Here is a 25,360-nt window from a genome sequence, read left to right on the forward strand (position 1 = left end):
ACAAACACGTAAACACACAAAGTAATGTGATCACAGTACCTCCTAGTGGAGGTAAAAACCTCTAAATAATGACAACTCCAAATTTTTGTCCTTGTTTTAGTGCAAATAAAAAAATAAAACAAAAAAAACTCAAGAAAATTGAGTGTAATTTTCTCAGTCTTCTTCCTCCACTTCTCATTAGTCCATGTGCATTCTGGATCAGATCTCCAAAGACACTAAACACTGAGGAACAGGAAGAAAAGAGTTCAAACTGGACTGAATTTAATACAGACATTTCAGGTTGGACACATTTGTTCAGGTTAGTCACATTTTAGTGTTTCAGGAGAGTTTGGAAATGGAAAGAGTTTCATCATTTAATGTGATTTTTTGCACTAAAACAAAGACAAAAATGTGAAGTTTGTATTATTTACAGACATAATGTCATATTATTTTTTCCATCAAACCCAGTAGTAAATCTGCAGTGGTTCTTCTGTGTGGGTTCTTCTGCTGTTATTATTGGACTGTAGGTCAGATTGGTCTGGATGTGGAACCCACACTAACATGAGTTCCACAGCCTGGACTGTGGAGTTTATACACTGTGGAAATTCATCCCAGGGGTCGGACTGGAACCTTTGGGGGGACGCATTTGGGCTCCGGGACGCACGTTTGACAGCCCTGATGTAATGTAAGAAAAAAAAAAGTGCTATGAATTGAATGTAAAAAACAAAACAAAAACAACAACAACAAAAAAATAGGACCAAGGGCCCTATCGTCCAACAGCATATTTAAGACATTAACTGGCATGACCTTTGACCTTTGAAGTTCAAAGGTCATGGCACCAAATGAAAGCCCATATGTGACTTCCTATCTATTGTCAGTAGTAATTTTCTCAATATTTTCTACTATTTTCAAGTTATAGCACTTTGAAATGTGTCCCATTAGAAACCAATGGGGATTTAGAAAATTAAAAAAATTCAAAATTTCCCAATTCTTTGTACAAACTTAGTAGACCCTCCCCCAAAGATATTCCACAACAAATATCAAGTCATTTTCACAGACTGTTTTGGAGAAGATGATTCTGGAAAAATTGTTTACGAGCCAAAAACTGATTTAAAGCTCTACCTACCGATGTGGCATTTCTCACAGCACTTAGAAAAAGTTTGAACATGAACAACCCGCCTCCCTCCAAAGCCCCGCCCCCTTCCCTCTGCCTGAGCTCTGAGGCTCCTCCTCCTCTCACCTGATGCACGATGGAAACAGGAGGAAGCAGAGGTGGAGGTCCGGTCCGTTTTGGCGTGTCCGCAGACCCCTCCCTCAGTAATCAGATACATCATCCACCTGCCGCGGGCCCGCGGCTCCTGTTCCATCAGTAGACCTGGTCTGTGCAGTACTGGGTCAGGGTCTTCACTGCAGTGCCCAGGGGATGGGCACGCGCACTGTGAACGCGCGGCCTCCGCGAATTTTCCGTGGACATTTGAGATTTCATAGTCCATACAGTTATCATCCTACATCATCTTACATGTGTGACACCAGGTACATGTACCTGTATGAGTCCCACCGTCAGAAAAGCTGAGCTTTATGCAGACCTGTTCAGTCCAGTACAGCTGACTTCCAGACTTTTATCTCCATCCTTCATTCATCAGACTCCCGTTTGTTCCCCTCAGTTGTCGTTTCTGTTCATAAATCCGTTTTTTCCCGTCCACATGTGCATGTCAGTTCTATCCAAACACATCCTAGACAGTAGACTGTGGTCAGTGGTCAGTAGACTGTGGTCAGTGACAGTAGACTGTGGTCAGTGGTCAGTAGACTGTGGTCAGTGACAGTAGACTGTGGTCAGTGACAGTAGACTGTGGTCAGTGGTCAGTAGACTGTGGTCAGTGACAGTAGACTGTGGTCAGTGGTCAGTAGACTGTGGTCAGTGACAGTAGACTGTGGTCAGTGGTCAGTAGACTGTGGTCAGTGACAGTAGACTGTGGTCAGTGACAGTAGACTGTGGTCAGTGGTCAGTAGACTGTGGTCAGTGACAGTAGACTGTGGTCAGTGACAGTAGACTGTGGTCAGTGGTCAGTAGACTGTGGTCAGTGACAGTAGACTGTGGTCAGTGGTCAGTAGACTGTGGTCAGTGACAGTAGACTGTGGTCAGTAGACTGTGGTCAGTGGTCAGTAGACTGTGGTCAGTGACAGTAGACTGTGGTCAGTGGACAGTAGACTGTGGTCAGTGGTCAGTAGACTGTGGTCAGTGGTCAGTAGACTGTGGTCAGTGACAGTAGACTGTGGTCAGTGGTCAGTAGACTGTGGTCAGTGACAGTAGACTGTGGTCAGTGGTCAGTAGACTGTGGTCAGTGACAGTAGACTGTGGTCAGTGGTCAGTAGACTGTGGTCAGTGACAGTAGACTGTGGTCAGTGGTCAGTAGACTGTGGTCAGTGACAGTAGACTGTGGTCAGTGCTCAGTAGACTGTGGTCAGTGACAGTAGACTGTGGTCAGTGACAGTAGACTGTGGTCAGTGGTCAGTAGACTGTGGTCAGTGACAGTAGACTGTGGTCAGTGGTCAGTAGACTGTGGTCAGTGACAGTAGACTGTGGTCAGTGGTCAGTAGACTGTGGTCAGTGACAGTAGACTGTGGTCAGTGACAGTAGACTGTGGTCAGTGGTCAGTAGACTGTGGTCAGTGAGAGTAGACTGTGGTCAGTGACAGTAGACTGTGGTCAGTGGTCAGTAGACTGTGGTCAGTGACAGTAGACTGTGGTCAGTGGTCAGTAGACTGTGGTCAGTGACAGTAGACTGTGGTCAGTGGTCAGTAGACTGTGGTCAGTGACAGTAGACTGTGGTCAGTGACAGTAGACTGTGGTCAGTGGTCAGTAGACTGTGGTCAGTGACAGTAGACTGTGGTCAGTGGTCAGTAGACTGTGGTCAGTGACAGTAGACTGTGGTCAGTGACAGTAGACTGTGGTCAGTGGTCAGTAGACTGTGGTCAGTGACAGTAGACTGTGGTCAGTGGTCAGTAGACTGTGGTCAGTGACAGTAGACTGTGGTCAGTGACAGTAGACTGTGGTCAGTGGTCAGTAGACTGTGGTCAGTGACAGTAGACTGTGGTCAGTGGTCAGTAGACTGTGGTCAGTGACAGTAGACTGTGGTCAGTGGTCAGTAGACTGTGGTCAGTGACAGTAGACTGTGGTCAGTAGACTGTGGTCAGTGGTCAGTAGACTGTGGTCAGTGACAGTAGACTGTGGTCAGTGGTCAGTAGACTGTGGTCAGTGACAGTAGACTGTGGTCAGTGGTCAGTAGACTGTGGTCAGTGGTCAGTAGACTGTGGTCAGTGACAGTAGACTGGTCAGTGGTCAGTAGACTGTGGTCAGTGACAGTAGACTGTGGTCAGTGGTCAGTAGACTGTGGTCAGTGACAGTAGACTGTGGTCAGTAGACTGTGGTCAGTGACAGTAGACTGTGGTCAGTGGTCAGTAGACTGTGGTCAGTGACAGTAGACTGTGGTCAGTGACAGTAGACTGTGGTCAGTGTCAGTAGACTGTGGTCAGTGACAGTAGACTGTGGTCAGTGGTCAGTAGACTGTGGTCAGTGACAGTAGACTGTGGTCAGTGACAGTAGACTGTGGTCAGTGGTCAGTAGACTGTGGTCAGTGACAGTAGACTGTGGTCAGTGGTCAGTAGACTGTGGTCAGTGACAGTAGACTGTGGTCAGTGACAGTAGACTGTGGTCAGTGGTCAGTAGACTGTGGTCAGTGACAGTAGACTGTGGTCAGTGCAGTAGACTGTGGTCAGTGGTCAGTAGACTGTGGTCAGTGACAGTAGACTGTGGTCAGTGGTCAGTAGACTGTGGTCAGTGACAGTAGACTGTGGTCAGTGACAGTAGACTGTGGTCAGTGGTCAGTAGACTGTGGTCAGTGACAGTAGACTGTGGTCAGTGGTCAGTAGACTGTGGTCAGTGACAGTAGACTGTGGTCAGTGGTCAGTAGACTGTGGTCAGTGACAGTAGACTGTGGTCAGTGGTCAGTAGACTGTGGTCAGTGACAGTAGACTGTGGTCAGTAGACTGTGGTCAGTGGTCAGTAGACTGTGGTCAGTGACAGTAGACTGTGGTCAGTGGTCAGTAGACTGTGGTCAGTGACAGTAGACTGTGGTCAGTGGTCAGTAGACTGTGGTCAGTGGTCAGTAGACTGTGGTCAGTGACAGTAGACTGTGGTCAGTGGTCAGTAGACTGTGGTCAGTGACAGTAGACTGTGGTCAGTGGTCAGTAGACTGTAGTCAGTGGTCAGTAGACTGTGGTCAGTGACAGTAGACTGTGGTCAGTGGTCAGTAGACTGTGGTCAGTGACAGTAGACTGTGGTCAGTGACAGTAGACTGTGGTCAGTGGTCAGTAGACTGTGGTCAGTGACAGTAGACTGTGGTCAGTGGTCAGTAGACTGTGGTCAGTGACAGTAGACTGTGGTCAGTGACAGTAGACTGTGGTCAGTGGTCAGTAGACTGTGGTCAGTGACAGTAGACTGTGGTCAGTAGACTGTGGTCAGTGGTCAGTAGACTGTGGTCAGTGACAGTAGACTGTGGTCAGTGGTCAGTAGACTGTGGTCAGTGGTCAGTAGACTGTGGTCAGTGACAGTAGACTGTGGTCAGTGGTCAGTAGACTGTGGTCAGTGACAGTAGACTGTGGTCAGTGGTCAGTAGACTGTGGTCAGTGACAGTAGACTGTGGTCAGTGGTCAGTAGACTGTGGTCAGTGGTCAGTAGACTGTGGTCAGTGACAGTAGACTGTGGTCAGTGGTCAGTAGACTGTGGTCAGTGACAGTAGACTGTGGTCAGTGGTCAGTAGACTGTGGTCAGTGACAGTAGACTGTGGTCAGTGGTCAGTAGACTGTGGTCAGTGGTCAGTAGACTGTGGTCAGTGACAGTAGACTGTGGTCAGTGGTCAGTAGACTGTGGTCAGTGACAGTAGACTGTGGTCAGTGACAGTAGACTGTGGTCAGTGGTCAGTAGACTGTGGTCAGTGACACTAGACTGTGGTCAGTGGTCAGTAGACTGTGGTCAGTGACAGTAGACTGTGGTCAGTGACAGTAGACTGTGGTCAGTGGTCAGTAGACTGTGGTCAGTGACAGTAGACTGTGGTCAGTAGACTGTGGTCAGTGACAGTAGACTGTGGTCAGTGACAGTAGACTGTGGTCAGTGGTCAGTAGACTGTGGTCAGTGACAGTAGACTGTGGTCAGTGGTCAGTAGACTGTGGTCAGTGACAGTAGACTGTGGTCAGTGGTCAGTAGACTGTGGTCAGTGGTCAGTAGACTGTGGTCAGTGGTCAGTAGACTGTGGTCAGTGACAGTAGACTGTGGTCAGTGGTCAGTAGACTGTGGTCAGTGACAGTAGACTGTGGTCAGTGACAGTAGACTGTGGTCAGTGGTCAGTAGACTGTGGTCAGTGGTCAGTAGACTGTGGTCAGTGACAGTAGACTGTGGTCAGTGGTCAGTAGACTGTGGTCAGTGACAGTAGACTGTGGTCAGTGGTCAGTAGACTGTGGTCAGTGGTCAGTAGACTGTGGTCAGTGACAGTAGACTGTGGTCAGTGGTCAGTAGACTGTGGTCAGTGACAGTAGACTGTGGTCAGTGGTCAGTAGACTGTGGTCAGTGACAGTAGACTGTGGTCAGTGGTCAGTAGACTGTGGTCAGTGACAGGAGGAGCAGCTCCAGTGAAGTGTCAGATTCAGACGGACACATATCGGATGTGAGACGGCGATAATGGATCGGATGCTGGACGGCCGTAATGGATGATTGACAGGAGGCTCAGTCAGGTTCGGCCAATTATTTTATTCGGACCGACTAAAATGATTGGTCAGACTTTTATCAGAAATATATGAGAATTAAATATTTTTGAGTTTCAATACCTGGTGGATTTCTTTTACATTTGAGTTTGACACACGCTTATTAGGAGCGTTTGAAGATGACAAAAGAAAAGTGTAAAAATGCCACATCATACGGTCGAGCTTTAAATGTAAAATCTAAAAGATTTTGGGGTCTCTACGTATCTTACCTGATCTGCTAAATGCCATGACCTGACACTTTCACCACAAAGTAAGAAAATCCTGTTTTTTTGTTGTTTTGTTTTGTTTTCAGCACCAGCTGGGGTCTTTCTGTGTGGAGTTTGGATGTTCCTGTCATGTCTGCGTGGGTGCTCTGCCGTTACTCTGGCTTCCTCCCATTGTCCACCTTAACAGGTTAACTGGTCAATCTACAACACTGGTAGGTGTGACTGTCAGAGTGAATGGTGATTGGTCTGCATACTGACCCTCTGATGAACTGGCCCACGTCCAGGATGTGCCTGTCTGATGAAAGCTCTGATGATGATAGGATCTGGCACCTCCATGACCCTCATCAGGACTAAGCAGTTCACAAAATGGATGGATGTCTAATTACAAAGAAGTTATTTCTCATGCATTGGAAAAATAAATAAGTAGCCACCACAAAGCTGGGGCTCAGTGACCTTACATACACACCCCACTTACAAAGAATTAGATGCACTTCAAAAACCTGCTCACCTCTCATTATCTCTGAAATTAACTCAAGTGGAAATTAAGGCTGAATCTCAATTCACCCCTTGGCCCCTCCCCCTCCTTTTTGTGCACACACATTAAAGGCTGGATTATACTGACCGCCTCAGCCAGCTTCACGCGGTCAATTGACGTCATTTTCACAGCCACACCCCTTCGCACGGCTCATCTCAAGCGGAAACTTTCCACGTCGCGCGCCTCAGAGAATTTGTAAGAGACACGCGGACAACATGGCTGACATTCAGGAGCTCCTGGTGGTAGAAGTACAGAAGTACAGGCACAAAAGTACATTATATGAGTGGTCACAGCGGGACCACCGCCGCAGCCCAGTGGGAACAATTCAGCTACAGTTGGCAAAGAGGAGGAATGGGCAAAAAAACCTGGAAAAACATTCAGGACAGATATGTGAAGGCAAAAAAGACTGCCAAAAGGACAAGTGGAGACCCAGGGGGGAGGGGCCAAACGTCCCACAGACGAATGAAAGAGTTGAGCTGGAACTGGAATTTTATGAAACACACAAACACACACACATTTCCCTCCAGAGGAGGGAAGTTTAGCGATAACTATGTGAAAACAGAAAACCAACTGATGAATTTTCTTCTTCTCTAGTTTTTGACTGTGACAGACGTGCGTTTGTGGCACACTGCCCTCTACAGTTTGGGAACAGACGCCGTACGGAGCTGCCCGCAGTATAAACGCACCACGCCCACTCTTGTGCCGACTCCCCACGTCTATTTTCCACACGTCACATTTGTGCGGCGAGCATAAACCAGCCTTAAGGGGTAGTGTTGTCCTGATTCTCAATTTGACAGAGGGGAGGGGCTAAGGCAGAGGACTGTAAAGGCCTCGAAACACAGATTTTTCAGGACCACACTATGAACGGAGGGGTAGGAGAAATTTCCCATAATTCAGTTCAACCAGTGCTGGGTCGTGTCTCTTGGACAGTGGCGGAGTGGAAAGGTTACGAGTGAACAAACAGCAAGCGCCAACATGTAACCTCGGGATTAATAAAGTATCTATCTACTTTAACTCAATCTCACTGACTGACTGCTGCTTGTTTACTGGTACTGATCACCTGGAAACAATGATGGTACGTCACTCACATCTGGCAATGGCTGCTCCCCATAGGTTGTGCCCCCACCCTTCATTCATGTACGAAAAAGCTCCAGTGTGGTGCATTTATGGAAATGTTGGCACTGAATTTGGGCATCTCTTGCTTTTAAATCAATAATAATAAATAAATAAATAACACACAAAGTATAATTCATGTGGTAAGCATGACCAGCACAGGTTCACTCTAAGTCTGCTTCACACTTTAATGCACATTAACACTGGATACCACCTGCTGTAAAACAGAAAAAAAGAAGAGGAGGACTTACTTCCACGTAATTTGAAAATGATGGAAAAAAAAATTCTTGCTGCATGACATTTCTGCAATTACATGTGTGAAACCAGACACACTGAACCTTTAATATCAGTCCTGATATTAAAAAAAGAAATCTGATACTACTGTCTTAAAGATAAAAAAACACAAAGCGTGGTAAGTGTGTCTTTTTTTTTCTTTTTTATTCAGTTAATCACACACTCTGGACAGTCTACTTGATCAGATGCTGTAAAACTAATCCAAACACCAGGTGAAGGTTCAGTCCAGTCCATGTGGACCACTAGAAGCTGAGACTGTTCAAGTCCTTTTCACACTTGTCTAACAGAGCCAGCAGCGGCAGGACTACTTTCCTGTTTTGCTTGTTGGATGTGTTGGCCTGAGCAGGAACTCACTCATTCAGTCACTAATCGCTGCCTTCTCTCTCTCTCTCTCTCTCTCTCTCTCTCTGTGGTGAGTTTGTGTTTGGCTGGAGCTGACGGCGTCGCAGCCTGAGTGTGAGTCCTGCCACTGCACCAGGGACGACTTATCCCAGATGCACCACAGATCTGACAGCAGTTTCAGATTTTTCCTAGAGACAGAAAAAGACATGGAGAAATTACAAAACATGTTCAACATACAAAGACCTAAGCATTGAAAGCATGAGGAGTTTCTGAAAAACCTGACACAAGTGAAATTCCCTCTAGTCAGGGTTTCAAGAGTCAAAAAGCACAAGCGTCACAAGCACTGGTCTTAAAACACCAGCCCTGGTCTTAACAAAAACTGCACCTGGCCTTAAAAGACACCACCCAGTCTTTAAAGACTGCGCCTGATCTGACATCGTCACATCGTCTTCAAAGTTTACACCTGGTCTCCGTAGTGACCAGTTGTCCCTGAGGAAAAACCGCTGCATTTCCCAAATGTCATGATCAGTTTCTAACCCATGGACTGCACAGCGTCAGCATGACGGTGACTGCAGGAGCTGGACATGTGGACAGTTGTTCCTCTGTAAAAACTGTCCACAGTTTGCATTGTGGTACAACGTTGTATCGGACGTCATAGTTCCCAAAGCTTATATTCAATATGGTCATAATGCCACATGCTGAGACGGCTACAGTTTCAACAAGTAACCTTCTCAAATTTAGAATAAAAACCTTAACATGGAACCAGCTGGAGTTATTGTAACTGTGGCCGGTTGTGATTCTGAAGAAAGTGTAAAATTAGACCATTGGGACATTGGGTGTAGGGGTTACCAAAGGTCACAGTGAATATGTCCATAATGCCTCAGTCTGGAAGGCTGCCATTACAGTAGCACGACCCTCTACACCACAGATGTCAAACATGCGGCCCGGGGGCCAAAACCGGCCCGCAAAAGGATCCAATCCGGCCCACAGGATGAATCTGCAAAGTGCAAGTTAGGGCATCGAACTCAAAAATAATATCATAATAATCTAGAAATAATAATAACACCAATTTTGTCTCTTTGATTTAGTGCAAAAAACATTAAATTATGAAAATGTTTACATTAAGAAACTATCCTTTAACAATAAAATGTGAATAACCTGAACAAATATGAACAACTTGAAATATCTAAAGAAGATTAAGTGGAATTTCAACAATATTCTGCCTGTTACTAAATGTTTTGTGCATGTGTAAAAATGATAAGTCAAGGCAGAATAGTGATAAAATTGTAATTATAGTTCTTAACAAATTCCTTTTTTTTCAGGTTATTCACATCCTTTTTGTTTGGATAGTTTGTAAATGTAAATATTGGCATAACTGAATGTTATTTTTTGCACTACAACCATTTGCAGTTGTCATTATTCATTGGTTATCATGCTATTATTGTACTGGTCTGGCCCACTGCAGATTAAACTGGGCTGAATGTGCCCCCCCCCCCCAGTAGAAAATGAGTTTGACAGCCCTGAGCTACACCTAATGATTAAACAACCTCAAATTTCTTGCCAGCCAAGTATCGTTCTCCTGGAGACCGCCAAACCCAGACCTGTCCGTCAGATCGCCAGATGGAGAAGTGTGATTGGTCAGTCCACAGAAGGCTCCTCCCCTGCTCTACAGTCCAGTGGCGGTGTGCTTTACACCACTGCATCCACCACTGTGCATTGCACTTGCTGATGTATGGCTCGGATGCGGCCGCTCGGCCACGGAAACCCATTCCATGAAGCTCTGTGCGCACTGTTCTGGAGCTAATCTGAAGGACACATGAAGTTTGGAGGTCTGTACCATTGACTCTGCAGACAGTCGTCCACCTCTTCACACTCTGCGCCTCAGCATCCGCTGACCCCGCTCCGTCAGTTTCCGTGGCCTACCACTGCGTGGCTGAGTCGCCGTCGTTCCCAAACACTTCCACTTTCTTATAATCCAGCTGACAGCTGACTGTGGAATATTTAGGAGCCAGGAAAGTTCACCACTGGATTTGTGTCACAGGTGGCATCCTATCACAGTTCCACGCTGGAATTCACTGAGCTCCTGAGAGTGACCCATTCTGTCCCAAATGTTTGTAAAAGCAGTCTGCATGCCTAGGGCTGGATTTAATCCACCTGTGGACATGGAAGGGACTGGAACAGCTGAGTCTGAGGATTGGGATGGAGGAGACATGACTTTTGGAAATATAGTGTATCTGATGACCATGAAAAGATGAAGAACTGTATTTTACACCAGTTATTGGCATGTATTAATAGGATTAGTGGATCAGCATGTATTAAACAGTTTAGATCAGTAGATGGTTTTGGTCGTCGGTGGAAGTTTGGGTCTTTATGGGTTAATTATCATATTGATAATATATTGTCTAGAACATATTGTACAAATTGCTGCTGTAATTTTGTGTCTAAAAGTGTTTTAATATGTATATTTGAACTATATACATGCAGTGTTTCCCCTAGAAATTAGTGTAGCAGTGGTGCTGTGTCGGTAACCTAGCAACACTAGGGGCCCCAGGGGCATGCTTCTGCAGAGGAAAATTTAGCAAAATAACCCTTTATATTGTGACTTCTGGTGAGTTTTGTGGAAAGAAATTGACAAACTGCAACTTACCAATCACCAGATGCAAGTTATCTTGAACTAGTTCCCTCATGTAAGTCCCATCCAAACCAGTTTCCTCAGAATGAAAGTGGACAGCTGGAAGGTCTTTAGCTGTTTTCAGAGCGGCCAGCCCGGTGTCGGAGCCGCTTCCAGCACCAGTTACACCACAACCCAAGTGCTTGACCGTCAACGGCCCACGTTCATCTCTACTGTTTTGTCCCTCTCGTACCGTAGATGTAGTAGGACTGATGCATGATGGGATAGGTTGTAGGAGAAAAATACACATTATCTAAAAGTGAATACATGAGTGGCAATAAATATAACAAAGAACTCTCAAAAGAGGGTTTTTATTTAATGCAACACACAACATTACAACTCAGTTTCTCGGCCAAGTTTTCTGTTCCTGAATGCTCTGATTTTTGGTGTGAACACGTGGGCCGGTTTGAGACCAGGTGCAGGAACCGGCACCGCTACGGTTCTCTGTCGCTCTGAAAACACCGCAACAGTTTGCGTCTGATTCTACAATGTTTCTGTTCCATTCTATATGGATTCCAGATCGTCTGCTTCAGTAGTGTAGGCGTGGGGGGGGGGGGGGGCGGGGGGGGGGGGTTGTGTTTTCACACCTAAAACAATAAGTTGGTTAACTAGTGGCTGACAACATGTAATAAAACGTAGCACATCATGTTACTTCAAAGTCAGTGCTTTGGATTTTTTTGCAGCGGTGCAGCTGCTGGATATGTAAAGGGAAAACCATGATAAATATATTCAGAGCTCTACAGAGCTTTATACACAGGGTGGGGAAGCCAAATGTACACTGAACATTCAGTTGTTTTTTCTCAGCAGACACTACGTCAGTTGTTTTGAACCCAAACATATACTGATGTCATAATCATACCTAACACTATTATCCATACCTTTTCACAAACTTTTGCCCATATGAGTAATCAGGAAAGCAAACGTCAAAGAGTGTGTGATTTGCTGAATGCACTCGTCACACCAAAGGAGATTTCAAAAATAGTTGGAGTGTCCATAAAGACTGTTTATAATGGAAAGAAGAGAATGACTATGAGCAAAACTATTACCAGAAAGTCTGGAAGATACTATTAAAGAAGAATGGGAGAAGTTGTCACCCCAATATTTGAGGAACACTTGCGCAAGTTTCAGGAAGCGTGTGAAGGCAGTTATTGAGAAAGAAGGAGGACACATAGAATAAAAACATTTTCTATTATGGACATTTTCTTGTGGCAAATAAATTCTCATGACTTTCACTAAACTAATTAGTCATACACTGTCTTTCAATCCCTGCCTCAAAATATTGTACATTTTGCTTCCCCACCCTGTGTGTATACATTTATATATGTTTCCTTTTCTTTTTCTGTTGTATTGATTATTTCTTTTCTGCTACTTTTTCACTCTAATGGAGCAATTTACACCCAATAACTGTATTTTATTGTTTTTACACCGTGTGCTTTTGTACTTATTGTTTTTATATTTATTGCTATTTTATTTGTTGCACTCTGGTAAGGGCATCCTGAACCAATGACAGTAAAGCCTATTCTATTCTATTCTATTCTATTCTATTCTATTCTATTCTATTCTATTCTATTCTATTCTAGTATTCTGATTCTGACTCACAAAGATTTACCCAATAAGAAGAAAACCACCGTGCCAATACCACCTCACTCAGTCCATAACACAGGCCCCAGGTCTTAAAGGAAAAAGCTCGTAAACATCACACTTTGTATTCATGGTCAAATATCCAACAAAACAGCCCTTATTCACCTAAAGGCTGAACACTGCCCGTCGTACTCTGTAAATGGAGGTACGATAGGATCTGTGCTCCTAACCTCAGCTTAACTCTTCTGTGTACGAATACTGTACTCTACATGACGTCTGTCCAACAAAGGATAAACATTTCATATAGGGAGGATTACACTGACTGAGAGGTTGGGATGAGTGTGTGTATGCAGACAGATATTTCATATGGAGAGGATTACTTGTGCAGAGGCTAAGCAGCGCTCATCTCCCAGCAGGCTATCTGTTACACAGCGAGGAGATGCAGTGTACAAAGTGACTGAGACACAAGGCTGGATTTATTGGAGACACCTTGACAGACAAAGATGTGGAATTAGATATATTTCTGCAGTTTTTAGCCAACCAAACAACATTTCTCTACATTTTTAAAATTTATTTATGACTTTCTTTTTTTTTCTTTTTTTTTTTTTGGCTCTTTGGTGATATGGAAGTCCAAGAGTCGAAGCTGAAGTCACAAACAGCAGCTAAAATAAAGTTAATATTGAAATATTTTGAAAAGATGCCGGATTTTCAGGTCATCCAAGGAAAGCACTTGTACTTGGATTTGCACGATCTTGTTTTATCCTGAGTTTCTTCACTAACCTGTACCCAGGCTGATTATTTACCTGGATTATTACCCCGGCCCCTGAAGGGGAGGCAAGGGGTATTGTTATTGGTTTGGTTAGTTAGTTTATTTATTTGTTTGTTTACACTTCAGCAGCAAAACTGTTGGTCGCTGTGCAGTCAGTATGGTGGCCCAGAGGCGCAACAGCCCAAAAAAGGATCCACTATAAGAAAAAAAAAGATCATTTAGTATAAATTTCTGAAAAAAAAAAAATGTACCCCTTGAATAAAAATAAACTCGTATGAAAGAAAAATCAGTCTCCAAAAAAAACAAAACAAAAACTTGTAATAAAGATTAATTTGTACAAAGAAATAAAATAAACTTGCATGATTTTTTTTTTTTTTTAAATCTCCTTAAATAAAATAAACTTCTACAAAAAAGTGTCTCAAAATAAAATAACACATCAAAAATTAAATTCAGTGTTGGGGTTTTAAAATATGTTGCCCTGAAAATAAAATCACTTGACAATGAATAAACATCCAAATAAAAAAGACAATTGCTTATTTAAAAAAAAAAAAAAAATCATTTATCAAAATAAGGAGTGTTAGAAAATATTAAACTTCATATGCCTAAAAAGAAAACATCTTCACTTTTTAAATAAAGTCGATACATTTTTTTTTTTTTTTTTTTTTTTTTAAATCCACCATTTCGACTAAAGGGGGCCCTGTTTACCCTAAAGGTCTCTTGCTTTAAAATTAAGGCTGCCACAAAAAATAAAAGCATGGGCTGAAAATTTTAAAGGCATTCAGCTAATGTGGCTAATGCTAATGAAGTGACATTGAGGTTGGAGTTAATAATCATCAAATTAACATTAAATGTCAGGCAGTGGAATAATTCAACACCGTAATCACACAATTGCTTACTCGCACTTTTCACGTAAACATTAGCTAGCATTAGCTTAGCAACAAACCTTCACACAGTGCACACAAGGGCCGTTTACCAGTGAAAACTAACCCCAACCACAGCCTAACCCTAACCTTAACCATTTAACACCCGGGTCTAACCTTAAGCAGACACGGGAGCCTTATTTAACCCTTTTATGCATAGTGGTCAACACAGCTGTTCTGTTGATTTATTTTGTATTATTTATTGGTTTATTTAATACGGATCATGCATATTTATCCAATCCAATCCAACTTTTTTGTAAAGCACTTTAAAACAACCGCAGTGGACCAAAGTGCTGTACAGAAGAAGAATTAAAACCAAAATAGAAGAATAAAGAATTTGTTGTTTTAGGTCCATATCAGCTGACACAGTGGACGCTATGCACCATCCCATACACTGACATTCATACCATTACTGTAACTTTGCTGTTTATGCAAAATTACATGCTAATGCTAATTGTTATTAGACTGTAATTAACAGTTTTGTTTTGTTTTGTTTTTTTAATAAAAGTTTTTTGGGTTTTTTTTGTATATTATCTCCATGCAGGTATGTTAAAATCTGAGAAAACATCAGGTTTAGCAGAATTAAAAATGTTTTTATTGCATAGTTTTCTCACAGTAAATCAGTAAACACATGTTTCTTTGCTTCTAAAATTAAATGCATGGTGTCCAGCTGACAGGACATATTTGTTACTCCATGAAAATAGGTTCATAAAAAAATCAGTTGTGTTGTTTCTTTTTCATTTTTTTCCCATGCCTAAAGAGGAATAAAAACACTCAAGAAAAAAAAAAAAAATCTTGATTAAGGTTCTCATTATTTATGCATGAAAGGGTTAATCATTTAACCGTTTTGCAAACTATATTAATGTATTCATGGGTGTCGGTCACATGACTTTTTTGTTGTCGCCACCATCTTTAGGACCTAACACACGGAGGGGAACGGCTAATCAGACGAAAAAACGCTCATCTCTGTGTTGACGAACAGCAGCAGTGTGAGCTGGGAATGACAGTCACTGTCTCTGACACCTGGTTGGATATTCCTCCTGTCAGTAACCCCTGGGACGCTTTAGGTTGGCCACGTTAAGTGTCAATCAAATGGTAAGAAGTTAGTCTGTCAATCTTTAGCAGCACCACAGGCAGAAAGAGTCAATTACGGAGGATGTCTTCAAGGAAAATAGAAAAAAATCACCAACGTTGATCTCAGGTTGGACAAATATTCATGACATTTCTGTGCCTTTGTGGATTTGACGTGTTTAAGATCTAAAGGCTTCACTGGATTATAGCTGTTGTACTGTTACGAGGAAAATGAGCTCATATTTGTGGGGATCAATGGATGTTTGTTCTACAGACAGCCTTCAAAAGTAAGAAAACCCACATTTATCACATTTGGCTTTTCTGGAAAACAACCTTCTGTGTCTGTGGTGTTGCTGTTGCGCTTCAGAATGGTTTATAGATTCGGAAAGACAAGTTCATTAGCTTTCATTTGATGTGCAACACGTGGCGGTGCATTAATGAGGGAGCTGTGTACACGGGTGTTGAACATAATAACGCCTACGTCCTGGGACCGGGACATAAGATCATTAAGGGGTTGGTGATGAAATAGCTGCGATGGATCTCTGCAACCAGATACGATGACTCAGGTGAATACACGCGTGTTGTCTGTACGTCTAAAAGCTTTCTGTGTGTATGTTCTCACCATTATTAGCCCCCTGTCCAACCTGGAGCAATGCGTCAAATACCACGCACTTAGGGTTAGGCTAATGTGACCCAGCAATCCTGGCGTCATGTGATCAAATGGCATCGACTAACAGGCAAAGGTCACAAATGCGTAGATATAGTACGGCAAATGCCAGAAGAACTGACGTGACATACATTGCCACTTCTGGAGCTCCGTCTGTGGTGTGGGTCTGGAGCGTCCTGCTGGCCTCTCCTGATGGCCTCTCCTGATGGCCTCTCCTGAGGACCTCTCCTGATGGCCTCTCCTGACGGCCTCTCCTGCTGGCCTCTCCTGATGGCCTCTCCTGAGGACCTCTCCTGACGGCCTCTCCTGCTGGCCTCTCCTGATGGCCTCTCCTGATGGCCTCTCCTGACGGCCTCTCCTGCTGGCCTCTCCTGACGGCCTCTCCTGCTGGCCTCTCCTGATGGCCTCTCCTGATGGCCTCTCCTGATGGCCTCTCCTGCTGGCCTCTCCTGATGGCCTCTCCTGATGGCCTCTCCTGCTGGCCTCTCCTGCTGGCCTCTCCTGCTGGCCTCTCCTGAGGACCTCTCCTGACGGCCTCTCCTGAGGACCTCTCCTGATGGCCTCTCCTGATGACCTCTCCTGATGGCCTCTCCTGATGGCCTCTCCTGACAGCCTCTCCTGAGGACCTCTCCTGATGGCCTCTCCTGATGACCTCTCCTGATGGCCTCTCCTGCTGGCCTCTCCTGAGGACCTCTCCTGCTGGCCTCTCCTGACGGCCTCTCCTGATGGCCTCTCCTGACGGCCTCTCCTGAGGACCTCTCCTGATGGCCTCTCCTGCTGGCCTCTCCTGCTGGCCTCTCCTGCTGGCCTCTCCTGATGGCCTCTCCTGATGGCCTCTCCTGAGGACCTCTCCTGAGGACCTCTCCTGATGGCCTCTCCTGACAGCCTCTCCTGATGGCCTCTCCTGAGGACCTCTCCTGAGGACCTCTCCTGACGGCCTCTCCTGATGACCTCTCCTGATGGCCTCTCCTGATGGCCTCTCCTGACGGCCTCTCCTGAGGACCTCTCCTGATGGCCTCTCCTGATGACCTCTCCTGATGGCCTCTCCTGCTGGCCTCTCCTGAGGACCTCTCCTGCTGGCCTCTCCTGATGGCCTCTCCTGACGGCCTCTCCTGATGGCCTCTCCTGACGGCCTCTCCTGAGGACCTCTCCTGATGGCCTCTCCTGCTGGCCTCTCCTGCTGGCCTCTCCTGATGGCCTCTCCTGAGGACCTCTCCTGAGGACCTCTCCTGATGGCCTCTCCTGACAGCCTCTCCTGATGGCCTCTCCTGAGGACCTCTCCTGAGGACCTCTCCTGACGGCCTCTCCTGATGGCCTCTCCTGATGGCCTCTCCTGAGGACCTCTCCTGATGGCCTCTCCTGAGGACCTCTCCTGATGGCCTCTCCTGACGGCCTCTCCTGATGACCTCTCCTGATGGCCTCTCCTGACGGCCTCTCCTGATGGCCTCCGGCCACCCCTGTCTTCTGACTGGGTTCTTGGGGATGTGCTCCCTTTTCTGGACAGAAGGCACGTGGTGCACCTCAGCGTACGCTCCCTGGGCGGCCCTAAAGATGGCGGCAGGATTGGTCTATGACGTCACATGACATCTGTGAATATACTTTTAAAATGGGTGGATTGTTGCTCTTTTTTTTCTTTCTTTTGAACCTTCTTTAAAAAGTGAAGGGGGTTTCTTTTTAGGCGTATGAAGTTTTACATTTTCAAACCCTTTTTTCTGGTAATTTTTTTTTTTTTAATAAGCAATTGTTTTTTATTTGGATGATATTTATTTTGGGGCAAACATATTTTCAAACCTGACACTGAATTTAATTCTTGATGTTGCTCTATTTTATTTTGAGACTTTTGTTTTTTTTTGTTGAAGTCTATTTTATTTGAGGAGATTATTTTTTAAAAAATCATACAAGTTTATTTTATTTTGTTGTACAAATTTGTTTTTATTACACATGTATTTTTTAGGAGATTGTTTTTTTTCATACTGGTGTTCATCTGCTTATCTGGCTCTGGGGGGCGGGGGCAGCAGCCTCAGCAGAGAAGCCCAGAGCGCCCCCTCTCCAGACGCTTCCACCAGGTCTTCCAGGGAACTCCCCAGACGTTCCCAGGCCAGAGACAGAATCCCTCCAGCGTGTCCCGGGTCAGCCCCGAAGTCTCCTCCCAGACGGACATGCCCCAAACACCTAACCAGGGAGGCATCCTGGAGGCATCCATAGGTGCCCAAAACTGGCTCCCCTCCATGAGGAGGAGCAGCGCCTCCACTCTGAGTGCCTCCCAAATGTCCCAGCTCCTCCCCCTATCTCTAAGGCTGAGCCCGCCCACCCTGCGAAGGAAACTCATTTGGGCCGCTCGTACCTGCGACCTCATTCTTTTGGTCATTACCCAGAGCTCATGACCGTAGGTGAGGGCTGGAACGTAGACAGTTCCATGTTCCAAAAGCCAGCCTCTGTAACCGGGGATCGGACCGCCAAGGCCCCCGCCTCGGTCTGCTGCACCGGACCCTTCCGCTTCCCCCTGTGGGTGGTGGGCCCACAGGGGGATGACACCATGGAACCGGTTTGGGCTGGGCCCGGCCGGACCCCATGGGTGAAGGCCCGGCCACCAGGCGCTCGCTCAGAGGCCCCAACCCCAGACCCGGCTCCAGGGTTAGGGTTAGGGTACACTCACTCGGGGTCTCGTCTGTCATCCGACTGTTCTGTTTGTTTTTCATACAAGTTCCTTTTTATTTAAGGGCTACATTTATTTTTCAGATGTTCCTTTTGACATAAATCCCAGTCTCTTCTTTTTTCTTACAGTAGATAACTGTTTGGGCTGAGGACCCTCTGGACCACCTGGACATTTTTCATTCTTTTGTGATTTCCTCCAGAAATTTATTCCAAAGTATTTGAGTTGTGACAGACGTGTACACACCTTCAGCACATTTTATCTGAGGAACTTGACTGTCCAGTTGACTGTCAAAATTTAAAGCCTGAACTTCTCTATTCCAAATCTGCTGAGTGAAGCGGACTTTCAACTCTTCAGAGTCATTTCAAGTGTCTGAGTAACACTGAAACAGCATCAGACCCTGGAGAAGAGTGACCATCACACAGCGCTCACTCTGACTGCATACATGTTAAAACCATCAACAGGCTTCAGTGGATCATGGAAAGCAGATTAGTGGGGCCATAATAGCCCCTTTGGTGGTCTGGACGGGACCGTGTCATGACCTGTTAGAACCAGCTATGAGGCGATGTGTGGCTGTCTCTAAATGTAATACCACTGACAACCACTAGCTGCTGGCTCCAACTGAACTTGTGAAACATTCATCCATGAGTGATTTTGGTTTCATTCACTCCATGGTCCTTCTTTAAATCCTTCCTTATTTAATATAAACTCTATTCTGACATTAGTCCTTATTTTTTTGTATTCCAGACCCCTGTTAGAAAAGAAACACCTGAATTCAGTGGGTCCACAGACTTTTGCTCATTTGTGTCTGACGTAGCAGTTATGCTATGAGGCTAACCATAGGAGTTTAGAAGTAAAAGAGGGCTTTGGTGTGGCGTAAAAGTGGGACCTGGTGTAATCGCTCACCTGTATGTATGAAGAGTTTGGAAAAGCTAATATAAAGCCCATAGAATGGTATTCATTCACTCACACATTCACACTCTGGTGGTGATGGAACGCCAGCGGCTCCTCCGACCGCCACCAAACATTCACAGCCAATCAGCAGGAGCAGCACCGGAGGCAAGGAGGGGCAAGTGTCTTTGCCCAAGGACACAACGACACATGACTAGGAACCAGCAACCCTGTGGCTGTTGGGTGAACCTCCTGAACCACAGGTCCGACAGTTCTCTTCAGTCTGAGACTTATTCTCCCTCCCTGAGCCCATTTGTCATGGGGCAGATTTTCGGTGTGGATGGTTACTTCCAAGGGTTAAGGGGAGGGGGTTAAGACTGTGATTGACACCTGTTATTACTGATATTATTACTATTTCCAGTTTTGGTCAGAATGGACTACTGCTCTACTCCATAGCTCAACACAGAAGCAACACGGCAGCTCCCATTCTGGTGATGTTGGCTTCACTTTTCCACAGCGACATGAAACTCCCTCAGATCAGGTCCGTTGAACTGGACATACAGGACAGAGCTGTAGAAGGAACGTGTGCAGCTTTTTGGATTTTGCTTGAGATTGACCTCACTGAACATAAACTGCATTCACTACCTGAAGTGGAAGGAAATCATGTTTTTAATCATGTGTCAAATGAAAATGTCAAATAATCCATGGGGAACGCTCATCCCTGGTGGCCCCTCCCTCAGCTTTAAACATTTCCTCCAGAGCTGATGATGTAAATACCGTAGATGAGAGGTGAGCTCTCTCACTTCCTCCTCGTCTCTATTGAGAGCAGCTCTAAGCGTCTGGAGGCTTTTCTGTTACTCCAAAACCACCTATAAATAGTGAGTCACAAAGGCCGTTTCTGGCTGACTTTCCTGACCACGCAAGCGGGAAAAATGAAAATATATGAAATGTGAGTGAAAAGCTCATATGTTTTGACCCTCAGGGCCACCGTAGTTAGACATTACCTCCTGTCATTGACCCTGGTCTCCAGCTCTCGAGCCTTGTGTGCAGCAGAACGTAGGATAGTGTGTGGGATGTGAGCCAGCCGGGCCACGTTCAGCCCATAGCTCCTGCACACCGCTCCTTCAGTTAGCTGGTACAGGAAGGTGAGGAACTCTGGCTGAAGCTCTTCATCTGCTGGGATGGAAATGCACAAAAGGACACATTCATATGTCACAGTACGGAAAAGTGTCCGGAATTTACCTGCAAAGAAACAACTACAGCCACAAATCTTCCATTTTTTACCCACAACAAGATCCACGCACCATCAGCGTCAGTCGCTGTGTTAGGTTCGTTGAGTAAGAAAGCCATCTGATAGGTGGATACGTGCTGAGGATACGCCCACTGCAGCTCACACAGCGGAGGGTAATGGGTCACAAACAGGGTGAGGGACTTCACCTGAAAACACAAGGAAAACAAGTGGAATTCCAACATTTAACAGCACAAACGGTTTACTGAAACTGCATGGAAACAGAGCAGGCAGGTTTAGTTTAGTCCAGTTCAGACGCAGGACAACTCACAGTCTGACCAAACTGGAAAAGAGACCGATTAAAAACACACCAGTACAATTAAAACTGGAATAATAATCAATTAAAACAAAGTCAAAGGTCAGAGGTCACATAGAAGCATTTAAGGTCAGAGGTCACATAGAAGCCTTTAAGGTCAGAGGTCACATAGAAGCATTTAAGGTCAGAGGTCAGATAGAAGCCTTTAAGGTCAGAGGTCACATAGAAGCCTTTAAGGTCAGAGGTCACATAGAAGCCTTTAAGGTCAGAGGTCACACAGAAGCATTTAAGGTCAGAGGTCAGATAGAAGCCTTTAAGGTCAGAGGTCAGATAGAAGCCTTTAAGGTCAGAGGTCACATAGAAGCCTTTAAGGTCAGAGGTCACATAGAAGCATTTAAGGTCAGAGGTCAGATAGAAGCCTTTAAGGTCAGAGGTCACATAGAAGCCTTTAAGGTCAGAGGTCACATAGAAGCCTTTAAGGTCAGAGGTCACATAGAAGCATTTAGGGTCAGAGGTCACATAGAAGCATTTAAGGTCAGAGGTCAGATAGAAGCCTTTAAGGTCAGAGGTCAGATAGAAGCCTTTAAGGTCAGAGGTCGCATAGAAGCATTTAAGGTCAGAGGTCGCATAGAAGCATTTAAGGTCAGAGGTCAGATAGAAGCATTTAAGGTCAGAGGTCACATAGAAGCCTTTAAGGTCAGAGGTCAGATAGAAGCATTTAAGGTCAGAGGTCACATAGAAGCATTTAAGGTCAGAGGTCACATAGAAGCATTTAAGGTCAGAGGTCACATAGAAGCATTTAAGGTCAGAGGTCAGATAGAAGCCTTTAAGGTCAGAGGTCACATAGAAGCCTTTAAGGTCAGAGGTCAGATAGAAGCCTTTAAGGTCAGAGGTCACATAGAAGCCTTTAAGGTCAGAGGTCAGATAGAAGCCTTTAAGGTCAGAGGTCACATAGAAGCCTTTAAGGTCAGAGGCCACATAGAAGCCTTTAAGGTCAGAGGTCAGATAGAAGCCTTTAAGGTCAGAGGTCACATAGAAGCCTTTAAGGTCAGAGGTCACATAGAAGCCTTTAAGGTCAGAGGTCACATAGAAGCATTTAAGGTCAGAGGTCAGATAGAAGCCTTTAAGGTCAGAGGTCACATAGAAGCCTTTAAGGTCAGAGGTCACATAGAAGCCTTTAAGGTCAGAGGTCACATAGAAGCCTTTAAGGTCAGAGGCCACATAGAAGCCTTTAAGGTCAGAGGTCAGATAGAAGCCTTTAAGGTCAGAGGTCACATAGAAGCCTTTAAGGTCAGAGGCCACATAGAAGCCTTTAAGGTCAGAGGCCACATAGAAGCCTTTAAGGTCAGAGGTCAGATAGAAGCCTTGAAGGTCAGAAGGCACCTATAGAAGCCTTTAAGGTCAGAGGTCAGATAGAAGCCTTTAAGGTCAGAGGTCAGATAGAAGCCTTGAAGGTCAGAAGGCACCTATAGAAGCCTTTAAGGTCAGAGGTCACATAGAAGCCTTTAAGGTCAGAGGTCACATAGAAGCCTTTAAGGTCAGAGGTCACATAGAAGCCTTTAAGGTCAGAGGCCACATAGAAGCCTTTAAGGTCAGAGGTCAGATAGAAGCCTTTAAGGTCAGAGGTCACATAGAAGCCTTTAAGGTCAGAGGCCACATAGAAGCCTTTAAGGTCAGAGGCCACATAGATGCCTTTAAGGTCAGAGGTCAGATAGAAGCCTTGAAGGTCAGAAGGCACCTATAGAAGCATTTAAGGTCAGAGGTCACATAGAAGCCTTTAAGGTCAGAGGTCGCATAGAAGCCTTTAAGCCTTTTAAAAAAAAAAGAAAGAAAAAAAAAAAGGGTCGATGAAAATATTGCTAAGTGGAACAGATTAAGATGCAGAATGCAGAAATGTGAATCCCATATCTCAGCTTTCCCTGATGAGATGTGGCCAACTGGGTCATTAAACAACTGCTTCTGTAGAAAAACTCCACACGTTTGTGTAACCTAAAATCTTCCATATCTTTATAAGTGGTGGGAATGATTAAACACTCAGACAGTCTCCAGAGGAGGAAGGATGTGTGGAAGGTTGACATGACATGGGGGTCTCACATCATCAGCATCTAAATCTGTTATATCCCACAGATCATTTTTCCACCACCTACAGCATGTATTAAACAGCAATCCCACTAGAAGATGTTGCTGAAATTAACCTCAAAACTCAGATAAGAATTAGCAAAATTATCACTCCACTTGACACAAGGTCAGTGAGGTTATTTTAAAATACACAAGCAAAGGCTCCACTGGAACATTTTTAGGCTTCTCTATTTCTTAAAGCATTTGCTGACGAGTGTCAAAGCGAGACTACAGGTTGCCACAGGAATGTCAACAAATATCATTACAAATATGGTCAGTCATGGCTCCAAAAAGTCAACCAGCCAAATGGCCAAAAGGCATAATACCAGCTTCCTAACACTTAGACAATCACTGGTTTGCCAATGGATGTAAAAGAAGTCGATACAGACACTGGTGTCACTGTGATTGTGGAAGCCTCGAGTTTGCATTTAGGCAATCACAATTCAACTGTTTTGCAACTTGAAGTGACCATTCTTGGACAGGTTGGTGGGGCTATGGAAGCATGAAGGATGAAACTCACCTTTCAACCATAATGCTGAAAAGCTAACTGATTAAATAAAAAGCCACCACTAAATAATACTACGTTAAACCCCACCCACTAATTTTAGTGACTTGCTGGATGATGATACGTTATTGTCAACTTCATGTAACATGTCAACACACTTATTACAACTAGTTGGCAAGACAGGCATTATCTGAGACAAAAACAATTATTTATACCAGGCTTTAATGACTGGATGTCTAAGGTGGACATTTTAAGCTCAGTGGTCATTTGAGGAAGAACAGTTTTTGGCACTTCAGTGCTAGCTTTGTTCCTCAGCCCTGGAGAATGTCACTTGGTTGAAAGCATAGTTTGGCCTGAAGTCAGTCCGGTCAGTCCAATGTGTGGCCCGACATTTTCAGCCTGACCTAAAAGGGAGTCTCCAGGACCCCAAGAACACACCATCAAAAAGCACACACACATGATATTTTCAAAGGGAGGTGGTTTCGGCATCACACTAAATCCGTCCAGAGCTGACTGCTGCAGTCGGTCATACTTACGTATTTTTGGTCAAGGAAAAGACGAGCAAAAACAGCAAGTTGATAGGACCAATATTTTGGGAGATATTAGTACTTTTGGAATACAATAGCCTTATACTCATGTTGCTATGGCCAGAATCACGTGAACACTTTGGCGGTGACTACTGGACAAATGCAGTACAGCATGAGGAATGACACAACAAATATCCATGCTGGGGGACTGGGATGTTGCCCCTCAGGGTTGGGATGTGGATTTTAACCCCACCTCCTTTCACATCCCACCCTCAAGTCCAGGATCTAGAGCCCCTGGTTCCCCACTGGTCAGCATGTTAGTTGTAAGTTATATTTTACTATTTCAATATTATTACAGATGGAGGTATCACAACCCAGTCCATCCTGGAAACCTGAGTAGTATTACACATGTACAAAAATACTACTTTGTATTACCAGTATTTTGAAGTAATTTACATCAGTTTGTGAGAATTATAGAAAACAAATATAAATTTTATGGTGGATTAAAGCATTTTATCAGAAATATATGTAGTGTTCTTTAAAATAGTCCGATTGGCTGATATTAGCTATTGAGCCAATAGCTTTTAACATCAGCTAATGAGCTAACAACAGCTAACAGCTTGTCTAGCCTAAAGGAGGTGTAGCTTTTGACAAAACATGTGTGGCTGGAGCCCTGCTATATTTAAGTAATAAAGAAAATGTAGCTTATTCTATGCTGTTCTTTCTTTCATCCATCCATCCATTAAACGGCTTAGCCCTCAGGATGGTCATGGGGATGCAGTGGCCTGTCCCCGCTCTCAGTGGCTGAAGTCGGAGTACATCTGAACGTACACATGACCAAGCCTTCAAACTGTCATTCACACACACAAGTGATGCAGACTGACCTGTAATTAACCTGTAAAGGCCGTGTCTGTGGACAGTAGGAGGAAGCCGGAGCACCCACAGAGAACCCACACAGACATGGACAGAATATGAAGACTCCACAGAGATCTTTCTTCTCAAGTAGAACCACCTAACAACATTGTTTTAATTGAGTCAACATGTTTAACTAAGACATACTGGTGACAGGAAGAAGCTTTTCCACCCCTTTAAAGTGTGGGTCAGATTGTGCCATCAGTTCAGAAGATTATGGCGTCAGTTGCTTCCATCACTGACGGT

The 25,360-nt window shown here is 44.8% G+C and overlaps 1 protein-coding gene across 5 annotated transcripts in view; it reads right to left on the reverse strand.

Moving 5' to 3' along the window:
- Window positions 1-8,103: 8,103 nt before the first annotated feature.
- msh3 (mutS homolog 3 (E. coli)) overlaps window positions 8,104-25,360 on the reverse strand; it is a 200,187-nt gene continuing 182,930 nt past the window's right edge. For 3 of the 5 annotated variants that reach the window (XM_030142646.1, XM_030142645.1, XM_030142643.1), the window contains 3 exons: window positions 20,813-20,945; window positions 20,513-20,684; window positions 8,104-8,473 (listed from right to left, as the gene is read on the reverse strand). In XM_030142646.1, coding sequence (XP_029998506.1) covers window positions 8,302-8,473; window positions 20,513-20,684; window positions 20,813-20,945 — 477 coding nt within the window. In that variant the 3' untranslated portion in view covers window positions 8,104-8,301. Of the gene's footprint in view, window positions 8,474-20,508; window positions 20,685-20,812; window positions 20,946-25,360 lie in introns of those variants that run through there. The other 2 variants (XM_030142644.1, XM_030142648.1) reach the window with 2 other exon arrangements.

This window comes from Sphaeramia orbicularis, chromosome 9 (assembly GCF_902148855.1).
Source record: "Sphaeramia orbicularis chromosome 9, fSphaOr1.1, whole genome shotgun sequence".
Classification (NCBI taxonomy): Eukaryota; Metazoa; Chordata; class Actinopteri; order Kurtiformes; family Apogonidae; genus Sphaeramia; species Sphaeramia orbicularis.